At 48.7% G+C, this 12995-nt stretch overlaps 1 protein-coding gene across 1 annotated transcript in view; it reads right to left on the bottom strand.

The window, feature by feature from the left end:
* Cacna1e (calcium voltage-gated channel subunit alpha1 E) overlaps positions 1-12995 on the bottom strand; it is a 466977-nt gene that overhangs the window by 297746 nt on the left and 156236 nt on the right. The window contains exon 3 of the mRNA XM_076547646.1: positions 4794-5063. Coding sequence (XP_076403761.1) covers positions 4794-5063 — 270 coding nt within the window. The remainder of the gene's footprint in view (positions 1-4793; positions 5064-12995) is intronic.

Consider the following 12995-nt stretch of genomic DNA (forward strand, 5'->3'; position numbering starts at 1 on the left):
ATGATCTGGATCTTGAGGCAGGAAGACAACTTGTCTTTGATCCAGATCTTGAGGCTGGAAGGCATGCTTTTGATCCAGATCTTGAGGTGGGAAGGCACACCTTTAATCTGGACCACACCTGCTGGAAGCCTACATAAGGACAATGGAAGAAGGAAGGGTTGCTTCACTCTTTGCCTGCCTGGCCTCGCCTTGGCAGCACATCCATTTCTTCACTGACATTGGAACCTACTTCTTCGAGATTCCAACATATAGAAGACCAGCTGAGACACCCAACCTCGTGGGACTGAGCAACTACTAGATTCTTGGACTTTCCATTCACAGCAATACCTCATATAGAGACAAAACAAATAGGCAATCAAGAGACTATTCTATTCTAGGAACCCCAGAAAACAAAGGTCTTTATCCTTCATCCCTTGTGCCAACTACAGCCATGGCATCTATGCACAAGTCAATGGAAAATATGGGGGCTCTGTGTCATATGACCACAGGAGTTAATTACAGATTTCATCCTTGTTAATCCCCACTCTCTCCTCAGCCAAGACTCATGATCCACTGGGGATACTTCAAGCCTGAATTTATCAAGCCTGCAGTTTACTATCTTGCAAGGCACATATATTTAGAGGCAACCAGAAGAGAAGAGTATAAGCCAAAATGAGAATGTTTACACTTTCCATAATCCTCAAGAAAATCCTCCAAATAAATTTATAATTCACTGAACACTTTACAGGGAGAAATCTGTGATATACACACATAGCCTCAGACCCATATCCAGAGTGCTCTGAGGAAACACTGAAATTCTCCACAAGAAATCATGCACACCCAGTCACAGGTTCACTATAATGAGCTTCATCAGCTCAAAGGCTGCAAACATATTTGATTTTCCAACTCTGAGGTATGTTCGTTTCCACATAAAATGTGTGCTTCCCTGCTGAGATGACCAAACAGGTGAAGAGAAAACCATCTCCTACTGCGTATCTATGATGTAGGGTCTCCAAGTAAGACATGTCATTTCTTCCCTTCACCTCTGACCTGGAAAAGTGGAAATGAGGGTGTGCTATCTCACAAACTATGTGAGAGTTCCCAAGCTTCTACCCATAGGGTACCTGTCCCTGAGCAAAGAACAGGCAGAATAGCAGTGTGTAGCACAGAGACCAGTGGGTAGCTTTCAGAATAGCCAATGCCTGGGAAGAAAGAACGCTCTTGTTAGATCTACTAGATGAGCAAGCAAGAAAGAACGGAATGCCATAAAATGTGATATCACATTTTAAATCAGATTAGCATTTTCAAAAAGGCTATGGTATCATCTGTGGAAGAGAGTGTCATGAGAAAATAAAATTATCTCCCTATGCAGATGTAGCTTCTAAGAAAAAGGAAATGCATTCGGAGTGGGCTGTTGCCTTTCCACCATCTTCCATGCCAAATCTGGGTTATTGTAGACATTTTCCTTCAAATTAGAACTAGGCAACCCCTATTAAGAGCAAGATAAGGTGCTCCTAAGCCAGGGGTCCTACAAGCACAAATTAAACCATGCCTTTTACTTAGCTCATTCATTCAGATTAATAAAATTAAAACATCTGACATGTGAGAAGAGCACTTTAACATCCTAGTTCCACAGTGACTTTCTGTCACCAAACAAAAAGAAAAAAAAAAGTATTAACCCCCACAAAGTGTAGTGCAGAGCAATCAAATCCATATGTGTGTGACTGTATGTCAGTATCAAAGCAGGTCTTAACGTTTCTGAACAATTTTCCTGTTGTAAAAATCTGGCCCCTACAAAGAACAAAGTACTTCTTAAATTGGTCACTACCACAATCAGGGACACCGTCAATTGCTAACACATTAAACACCTGGGGATCTGATTTAGCAGCTGTGAAGTGGGACTCAGGAGTCTGGATTTTGTACAAGCTCTCAAGTGATACAAATAAGGCTCCTTGATCTCAGAGAAATGCAAGAATCTACATGACTTCACCTTGAACTAAGAGTCCCACCTTGCAGGTGTGCAGAGATTCCCAAAGGATTTCATTAATAATAATGGATGCTTATTGGGTAATTAGGTAATGTTCTAGGCACTTGACACATTAACTCCTTCAGTTCTCCCAGGAACTATTATCACCCTGATTTTACAGGTAAGGAAATTGAGACAGAGTAATGAAGTAACTTTTCAAGGTCATGGGGCTTCAGGAGGAGATGGGATTTGAACCCTGGCAGCCTAATTAGAGAGCTTTAAGAGTAACTGCTCCTCACATTGATTCTCTATAAGATGAAGCAGATATTTGAGGAAAATGGATGTTGAGAACTCAAGGGAAGGTGAGACTAGCTTAGATGCAGCTTGGGAGAAAATGCAGAGCCCACAGAGGTGCAATGCTTCCACGTGGTCACCACTGGAGCGAATACATTTGTCAGTTACACTGTACAACCAGAAGGGGAAAAAAATCCAACCAGGTTCTCAGCATCTTAACAGATGTTCTCAGAACAGGTTACAACAGCCTACAGGCTGTGGAACTGTAAAATGCCTAAGTATGGGGATCACAAAGATGTCTGGGACAGGACGTATGGCCAAGGCACTGAGCACGACAGTGGAATCCATTCCCTCCAGAGTCCCTCATTTTGGCCAAACAGAAGGAAAGGGGAGCTGTAAAACTCAGCAACACCTTGCTCTTACAGCGCCTGGTGGGAAACCTGTGTCTTTGCAGCAGAAGAGAAAACGTGGCAAAGAAGCAAAGCCATGGTGTAGGGAACGTGCTTCGTGTCTCAGCCTGGGAGCTTGAGCCCAGCTGGAAGTACCCGATGAGCAGCACCAGGCGATTAGAACCCGCAAGGGAGTTTTGGTGGCGCTGTCCGAGGTGCCAAGGATGGCTGGCTGCTGCCACACTTTGCCATGCGAGGGTCAAAGAAGCTGCTTCACCTACTGCAAGCAAACAGAGAGGGGGGGGGCATCTGGGGGTGGGGTATGTCCTAAGAGGGTCACAGCAAAGTGGCACCTGGTGGGTGGGAAATCTGAAAGAACTGTAGAAGGCGGACAAGGGAGGGGACTTTCACTGGGAGATCAGTAGAGTACTGCTCAGAGGAGTTATTTGCAGCCGCAGCATGCAACACAATGCAATCTGTCCGCTTTGTGCAGCTCACTGGCAGGCATGACTGCAGGGACCAGACCCCTCCCCCGCCCCAAGCCCCCAGCTAGATAGTTCAACCCAAGCACTCTATGGCCCAGATCATTCTGTGGGGGTGGGAGGGAGGGGGAGGTGAGAACGAGAGAACTAGGAGGAGAGAGGGAGAAACCCCAGCCAGGGGGTGACTGTGGGAGGATGTGAACAGCAGCAGGAAGCATCACTGCCTAAAGATGCTTCTTCATTTCTAATGAGGTGCTGCCTAGAAGCACCATGCACCAGCCAATCCCGAAGCTGCTGAAGCAGGAAACTGGGGTGGAAAAAAAAGAAGGCCAAAAACTGGGGGTGGGGGGTGGGGGGTGGTCAGGGATATGTCCGGGCCCTGGGGGAAGCAAGCTGCCTTGCAGACTAATACTTGAGACCGCAGCTTCCTTCGGCTGTCTCACTACTGCACACTGAAAGGAGAGTGGGGAGGAGGGAGCTTGGGGGAAAGAGGAGGAGCCTCTTTTGCAGGTGCATTCTTCCCAGGAATTGTACCTCCACAAGCATCAAAGTCCCTGTCCCCAAGCCAACCCCCCACAATCACTGGCTTGCCTCCTCTAATCCCCTGAAACACCCTCCCACCCTCAACTCCCAATGGCCTTGCCAGGCATGCAAATTCTTAGTGCAGAGCAGGCAGGAAGGTGCCTGATCAGCAGCCTGCACTTAGTGCACTTGGAAAACCTGCAAAGAAGCTTCTTCCATGGCCTTTCACCCTGAATCCACCACCACCCGAGATGACCCACCCACTCTTGGTGAAGAGGGATACCCTTGGCTTTAGAGGGAGATTGTTTGCACACCTCTGACCCTCAGCTGATAAATTCAGGCCCAGTAGATCTGCCTGGTTCAGGGTGCTGGGAGAACCACCCGGTATGTCAAGCAATAAGACGCAAGAGTAGCAACCCAGGGCCAAGGAAAGGTGAACACACCTCCTTGCCTGAGAAGAGAACTCCAACTTTGAGCTATGATGGGCTGTGATGACGTGATCACCTCCCCTGACAGTCACTCACTTTCAATTGAACTTAAACTTAGTCTTCAGAGTTCACTGAGTCCCCAGCCCAAAGCCTGTTTTATAAGTATTCATTTGTCTCCTTGTATCCGCAGGTTTGGCTCATGCTCTTTGGAGCTTCTGGACTGATAAATCCCCTCCCAGAGCCTCAACTTCCCTACTGGCAGATAGTGCCAGTGTCTTCCCAGCTGGTAGGCATGGGGGCTGAGGGACTGGCTGAAGTGGAGGAAAAGAGGGAAATGATTATGAAAGAAAGCCCAGAGATTCGAGGTAAACCAATCCACATGGAGTGCAGCTTCTGAAATGATTGGGGCTTTGGGGGTGGCCGAGAAACAGACAAAGCCCAACCCAGAAAGGGGCAGACACCTCAACACCAGGCACCTAGGTGCGATAGAGATTTCCACGCGGAAAATAAACCAAAACCCGAAGGTCTTACCTTGAAAAACACTAGTGACCAAACAGGTCTCCAGGGTACCAGGCTTGCCCCTTGGATGCAACGAGGTAGGGTGCACTTCAGCAAAGGGGCAAATTTGGGCACCAAGAAGGGATGGGGGATAAATTCCATGCTAGGTATTTCCCCCCTCACCCGATGGAATGCAAAGGGAGAGAGGGGAGGCATGGTGGGCAAGAAAGGATATGGCCAATCGATGAGCTTCTTGGCGTATTTCCTGACAATGTTATCTTCTCCGAAGATGAACAAGGATCTGTTGACCGTGAAACAGTTCTGCCGGACAGGAATGGGGTTGTACAAAGCCATAGTCCGCGCCCTCTGCGCTTTCGACTGCTTGTAGGCTGCTGCCGGCCCCGAGGCCGGTACCGGGGTTCCTTGCCGGTTCCTGCTCTGGTCCGAGTCTCCATCGCCTGAGCCCGGCCTGCCAACGACCACCGCCTCCCCGAAGCGAGCCATCCTGAAGTTTAAACAGACAGAAGACACACAAAGGTGATCGCCGAACACCCGCACACAACAAGAGGCAGGAAAGACACAGCCAGACTCAGAGCCTTATCCACACAGGCGCAGGGACCACCGCCTCTGGGGACCCCTGCAAGCTCTTCAGCCCTGCTCTGAACTGTTGATTCTAAAGGCAACCTCTGCGAAGCTCCATTCCTCAAGAAAAAAAAAAGAAGAAGAAGAAGGGGGTAGGGCTTGGGGGTGCTCAGCTTCTAGAGGCAATATTTTCCCCAAAATGCCAGCGTAGGGTGGTGTTCAGGGACCGGAGAGAGGTGGAGTAGGATGTTCCTCAGACATAGCTCCTCTTCTGGCACACGCACCACCTGGTTCAGAGAAAGGCAGGCACCGGCCCTGCTAGGTAACAGTTTGCTGATTTATTGGCTGGGGTGAGGGGTAGAGAGGAAGAAGGAAATGAAAACAAAAGAACTTTGAAAGAAAAACGAAAAGAAAAAAAAAAAAAGACGAGGGCCAGCTACGGTGACATGCTTTAGAACGCCAGCCCCTGCGAGTCCATCTAAGAAATTCCACAGCCAAAGACTTGGCTCTTTAAATCTGCCAGCAGAGACGCATCCAAAGGTTGGAGAGGGGGGATGGAGGGGGGAGGGAGAGCGGTACTGAGGCTCCTGCGTAAACCGCAACGCCGGAGAAATGAAGGTAAGAAGTCGATCCAGCCGGAGAGGGGCAAATGACTTCACAGCTCCTGCGTTTGGGGTAGAAGTTGAGCAGCAATCAGAGAGCGGCGAAGCCCAAGTGCCAGCATCCGCCCAGAGCGCTCGCCGCCGCCGCCGCCTCCCAGGATCAGCATGCAACAGCGATCCGCGGCTGCGCCGGGGAGAGGGCGGGAGCGCGAGCGAGCGAGCGGGCGGGCGGGCGAGCGGGCGGGCGAGCACTCACAGCGAGGAACAGGTTGCAGTCAGCCTAGCTAGCGCTGGCAGGGCACGGGACTTATCCATGAACCGAACTTCCTCACCAAAGACCAGCTCCCCCCGTCCCGGGCCGCCTGGCTACAGGGGGCAGAGTCGATGTTTAAAGGTAGGATAAAGGAACACAGCACAACAGCGCAGCAGCGCAGCAAGGTGGCCAAGAATCCGAGAGGGACGCGGGGGAGGGGCTCGGAGAGTCCAACGTGATGAGGCTGGGTTGGCTTACGGATTCATTTGACCAGAGGCTAACTAGGCAAGGGTCCAAGGATGAGTTGCCGTTCCCCTCCGAGTGATGCAGAAGAGATGCGGGCTGCAGCTGGTGGTGCCTGCGGAATCTCTGCAACAGATCAAGGACCTGTCCTGGAACGCTGTCCTTGGTACTGGCAGAGAAGGGTACCCAGTGCGGTGCCTCTTTCAATACCTTGCAAAGTGTCCTGCTCGCTGCCGCTCTAGTGGAGAGTAGGGACCTTGTACACCCCTTACCAGGACCTTGTAGTCACTCTAGGCTCCACTACCAACAGCAGGGATACCCAGGGCAAAGAAAGTACCCTCTCCTAAACCCACACTTGACATCCTGTAGGCACCATAGAGGAGCTCAGACCCCTGTGGCCTCTGCTTCTCTGGGACCTTCTGTCCTGTCTATTCTAAGGGACCTTACAAGGCCACCTTCTAGGCTGGACTCTAGCAGAACCCTGTGCTTTACTTCCTGGCAGGTGGTCCAGATATTCCAGTCCCTAGACTTCGAGCCTGAGCAAAACTTCCATCAAAATCCTAACAAAGGGATTCTCCCACCCACCATCACCTTTTACTTTCAAATAAGGTCCACTGACTTTCTCAAATCTACTCCATTCAGAAGGAAAAAAAAACAGAACAAAATGAGTGTCTGAGCTGCAGAGGTAGTAAAGGCAAGCTTTGAACCCCAGGGAAAGAAGCTCTGTGTCTAGGAACCTAGTCTTTGCCCACAGGAGACCCCACGGACAGTTTATCCCTGTCACCTCCCATTGTCTACACTAGCTGGAGCATACTCTGCTAGATTTATCCCCACTTTTGGTGTCAACACATAGTTGTACCAATGTTTTCCCTAAGTGAGCAATGGAAGAGGTGAGGGTAACGAGTGGATGAGGACATAGCACAAAGGTTGACCAAAGCCCAGATGCTGGAGTCCGCGGGTGAATGTGGTGTCACAGGACTGAAAGGCAGTACCCCTGTGTGAAATTAACTGACGTCCGAGTGTGAGGCATGTGTATGTGTCTGTGTGGGCAAGGCCACGTGAGCACTGACACATGCCTGTTGTATGAGAGCGTTGAATGTTATCAGTCCATGTGTACAAGAAATCCGAAGAAATGGTCTCAAGACAGGCACTCCTTGCAGGTACCACTACCCTAAGGAACAGCATGCTGACGCTGGGATTCAGGGGAGCCCATTGCAAACCAAATTACTATGGGATGTGTATCAGCTCCACCTGTTACCGTGATCTAACTTCACAGAACAGCTTAATAGGAGGCAGAAGTGAAGGGGGGTGACCGTAAGGTCCCTTTGGACAGTCACCTAGAACTAGTCGCAAGTGGCTGTCTCAGGACTGTGTAAACTTCCTGCTTTCCAGGAGACCCATAATCCACAGCACAGAAGCCATACCAATCATTCGTTTAACAAATATTTTCACATGCATTCCCCACAACAGACACTATTTTAGACATTGGGGATTCAATAATGAGCCATATGGACGATGACATAAACGATGCATCTTTCGGAACGTAAATGAGATTGCGTAGCTTCTGCTCTAAAATCTCTCACTTTTGTGTCGAGACATCACACCTTTTTTTCCTTCCTGGCCATCCCTTCCTTCCAGTCTACCTGTTAAACATGGCATGGTAGCCTTTTACCCTCCAGCGGTGTTTCTGAGGATGATGAAGGACCCCTGACTCATCTCTTTACTCACCAAGCAGAGATCTAGTACTGATCCTGTTTCCTTTTTCTACCATACCCTGAGTTCTGTGTGGCTGCTGCAATTCTTTAGAGGCCCAGGATATGCACGGCAGTATACATGGCAGTGAGGGGACCTAGTGGGACTGAGTCCAGCTTTCCTGCAGGGGCAAGCTGTATAAATGCCCGAGAGTTCCCTTGGGAACAGGAATGGCTCTGTGAGGGAGTTCATGGGAAGCCTCGGAGAAGCAGTCCAAGAGGACTAGGGAAAATATTATGGCATCAATAGCTTTGGAAAGCTGGGTGTTGCAGCTTTTGAGAGCTTTGAGATCTATGGGTTTCTATACTGGCTTCATATTCTCTACTCCCCTACTTTGAAACTTGCCAGGTGGATATAGTTTTAAAGATTAAATCATGTAAGTGGTTGATGTAGTTTTCAATTTACACAAGCCCTACAAATGGCCATCACTGCAACCCTCTCAGATCAGCCTAGGAGACCATGCATTCAGGTGCTGATTTAACCCACAAAACAGCAGAACTTCAGAGACATGAATGTACTGGTTCAGACTTCATAAGAGGCAGAGAGTAAACATCTAATGGATCTGATTTTCAATTCCTAATAACCATGCTGCAGAACTGCAAACTCTACATCACCAAGAGGAAAAGATGCTAAGAAATGATGCTAAGCCTACGGGAATGTTCTGCCTCCTACCCTCAAGAAGAATCTGATCCATGTCTAAATGCTCCAGAACCATCAAGAGCAGTCTGACCATCACCATAATGATCCTTGTAAGGAAATCTAGTGATCATGTTTTCCCCTGTTTCTACTACTCCCTTAAAGACCCACAAATGGAAGTGTGGAAAATCGGCAGCTGATCAGAACTCTGAAAATCAGTTTTAAAACCTTTGAAAACCCCTTTCTCAGCCTCAGAGACACAAAAGCCTTATTTTCCTGTTGTCAGAGCACCATCTACTGGTCACTTGTGAGACATCACTCTGAGCACAAGTACTTAGCAGTCCAGTACCCCCAGGCACTAGCTTGAGAGCCCAGACATCCTTAACAATGGACCTCTACTCGCCAGCCCTTTGTCACTCCCCTAGGGGACTTTATTGAGATCCAAACCCTCGATTTCACAAAGCAAAGCAGTTCATCTCACAGTCCCCAAGAAATTCAGGCCCACATATTGGGCACAAGGTTACCAACACACACACACACACACACACACACACACACACACACACACACACACACCACACACACACATGGACGAACGCACAGCGGACAGACAGTGTGGGGGGGGAGATTTAAGATATGACAGCCAAATGTTCTGCATGTTTCCCTGCAAGCTGTGGTCTACAGGCTCAGAATTCAGCAGAAGCAGAGGAAGCAAGTGAAAACGTTCCCCCAGATTATTGGTCATATGAAGATTATTAAATTTTAAAACCCTTATCCTTCATCCCTGACACTCCTGTGAACAATTCAAGGGTCAGCCAAGATGGGGGAAGACTAATGGGGAGTCCTTTCAGTCTCGTGTGTAAAAGGAAAGAAGCCAGACCACCACAGTGTCTCCAGGCCAGGCAGGCAATGGGAGCTCGTGCTAAGGCATACATGAGTGGCAAGAGTAGAGGATCTATGCCACTCATTCATAAAAATCTTTCCAGACTTCATAGGCTTTGGGCCATCTTCATATAAGATCTTAGCCCATCATCAAGGAAGCTGAAAACCTGGGCCTTGGCTAAAGGCATGTACCCCTCCCACCAGCCCTGAGCTCTACTCGGCCTTGCCTTGCCAGTTATACTCACATAGCTTATGCTTAAACTATCAGAGCCCCCTTTGTTCTATTTTTCCCTTATTGAGCTTTTCCAAGAAATAGACTCTTATGCAAAACAGTGCTCTAAGGAACATAATGCAGAGAGGATTTGGGAGTGGGTTCTTAAGAGAAAGTTGGCAGGAAACCATGTGCAAATGCATAGCAGAGCAGAAGAGCAGGATGGCGATGCAGACATCTCAGGAGGCTGCTGGCATTCACAGCACCACACAGCCTTGTGAAAAATGTAGTGTCACAGCCTTATATAATAATGTCCAGCTCTGGAATCAGCATCTCTCAAACCTAGGCTTGAGAAACCCCAGAACACCAAAACCTATCAATCAATCAAACAGCTGAAAACTTGCCCAAAGGAATCTTTGAACCCAGTCTTTGATGGCAACTCAACATCTCTTCGGTAATGACAGTGCTAAGGGTATCTTATCGCTTCTTTGCTGCAGGGACGTGAGACATATTCTATTTGTTATCTGAGGCCCAGAGAGCAAAGAACTTTTTCAGTGTCGCGGAACTAGGAAACGGCAGTCAGATCTCCTGATTCCTTATGGCAGTGGCCACTATTAAGGTAGTGTATGTCAAACAATGTCTTCCTTGCTTAAGAGTCAGGTTGTAGACATGACCTTAGTCTTGCAGAAGTAAGATACGAGCTTAAGTTTGAAAGTCTTCAATAAGAACATATACCCCGCTGCACCACTGGACTGTCATGAAAGGTTATCGGTTGATATGTTCACAGCTCTTGGAGCAGCACCTGTCCCACAGGAAATTCACGGCACACAGTTGGGGATGCAGCTCGGTGGTAGAGTGCTTGCATAGCATGTACATGGCCCTTGGCTCAATAGCCAGCAGGAAGAGGAAAGAAAAGGAAAGGACATCATTAGAGGCCAGTTTCAGGAATCCAAAGGCCGTGGTACCTGAGAGAGCTGGGTGTTTTGTTTACTAATTCATGAATCCATAAACCCACTTGACAAATATTCATGAAATCCTTTTCATGTGGCAGGCATTTTTCTTGGACTTCTTGGGCACAAAGATAAATTAGACATAGTCAGAACCTCTAAGAACATAGAGTTTGAAGGAGAAACAGAGGAGACGAATTCCTGAAGGGCTCTCTCCAAGAAGAAGCACATGGAGTACCCAGGAGGAGAGCCCTAGGGAAGGACTGAGGAGGAGACAACCCTTCCAGCTGGAGACAACCAGAAGAAGAGAAAAGCCATGAGACCCCAGGACTGTTGGCCTGGAAGGACAGCCTACAGCATGGGTGCTTGGAACAGAGACTGCATACAAGATGCATGGGATTGACTAAGCAGTCTTCATGTATCTGGAATCACAGAGCTGGAGCCTTACCTCTTCAATCAATTCTTTACCATCGAATGAGATCTCTCTCCAGCCTGAACAAGACAACAAAAATAAATAAATAAATATGTTGAACCTACAAGATATTAACTCTCATTGAGAAAGTCAGTGGAGGAGGTTTAGAGCGTTGGGAACAAAATGATCTCTTCACCATGACTGCCCACCTCACCTCCCTACCTAGGGGTCCACTTGCCCTTCTCTGCCAAGGCCAAGTTAAGCAGGAGACTCAGCAGAACTCCTGCCCCCTACAAACAAGGAACAACTAACGGAAGCAGCCCATTCACCCGCCCCCACGTGGTCTCTTGACTCAGGAAACACGATGCAGCCCACATTCTGCAAAGCACGCTCATCCTACTTGGGCTTCGATTGATTCATCCATTCAGCAAATATACACTGAGCACTGTCTGTGTGTCAGGCCTCAGGCTAGAAGCTAGAACAAGTCAGGGACTGCCTAGGAGAGAAGGGTTCAGAGTGGACTCTGTACCTGCCATTCTTCTATAGCTCCCCTCCCTGCAAGATTCTCTTGAAGATGATGTTCCCAAAGGAGAGAAAGCAGCTCACGGCTGAAGCAGAGCCTTGGAGAACCCCAAGGCCCAGAGAAAAGAACCAGTTCCTACTGCTCACCAGTCGTGCCTCTCTCCGCACCCTCTGGGTGGGAATCAACAGCAGATTAAGCCACCACCTGTCCATCACCACGCCCTCTCTCTCCCACTCTCTCCTACAACGAGCAGCTGGTTACACCCACTTGGTATAAAATAATCAGAGTGAATGAGGCATCCCCATATGAGATGGACTCGAGGCTGGTTTTGAAATGGACACCTGGGAAGGACATTTGCTGGCTGTGCCACTTCCACGCCCCAAAAACTACACTGTGCGTCTCCAGTGACCTAGGGTGGTCTGAGTTTAAGCGTCCTTTTCCCTCACCAGGCACAGTAGGCTTCCTTCCGCTTATTCCCTGAGAACCACCCCTCATCTCCACATCCCAGTTACCAAATCTCCCAGTTTCTCACTCTTCCCATCTCTGACTCTTTTTATTGCTCTCGGTTTACTGTGCGGAACACCCCATGAGTCTTGGGGCTCCTTACCTTCCCCCTCTGGGGCCAGTCCCTTTGAGGCCCTGGCCTTGTTTTGTACTCTCATATCTACCCCCGCCCCGGCTCTCCCCTTTCACCTCACTTCCGAAGAAATACCGCACATCTTCTAATCACCCCAAGCTCAGTGTGAATTCAAGCCACGTTCTCCTTCCTAAGATTACAGTTTTTAATCTCTGGGATGTCATTGCCCCTGTCAATCATTCAACTTTAGTGACTCCCTATTGCCTATGAAGTGACCAAACTCTTTAGCCCACCAATTCAGGAAAAGTCTGGATCTTTCCCCACACAAGTGCCTAGTGCATCATGTTCCATTGCAACGAGCGTTATAGCAAGTGACAGCTGTAACCAACGTTGCTCCCACTGCTGCCTCTGATCATTTGGCACCTGTTTGAAACTGATCCGGAATGCCCCTCTGTAGCTGGAGAGTTTCTCTCCGGTCCCGCCAGGCCCCCACAGTCCCACAGCCCACTTATAAAATAATCACTCAGATGCTTGTATTACTTCTAAACTGTATGGCCATGGCAGGCTCTTATATCCAGTTCTTATATCTTAAATTAACCCATTTCTATTCATCTATAAGTCACCACATGTTCCGTGGCTTTACCTGTTGCCTTTACATGCTGCTCCCTTGATGGCAGGCTGGCATCTCCTCCTCAGCCCTCCTGTTCCCCCAATTCTCCTCTCTCTTTGTCCCGCCTATACTTCCTACCTGGCCACTGGCCAATCAGCACTTTATTTATTAACCAATCAGAGCAACACATCCAGGGCATACAGAACA

Source organism: Peromyscus maniculatus, chromosome 11 (assembly GCF_049852395.1).
Source record: "Peromyscus maniculatus bairdii isolate BWxNUB_F1_BW_parent chromosome 11, HU_Pman_BW_mat_3.1, whole genome shotgun sequence".
Classification (NCBI taxonomy): Eukaryota; Metazoa; Chordata; class Mammalia; order Rodentia; family Cricetidae; genus Peromyscus; species Peromyscus maniculatus.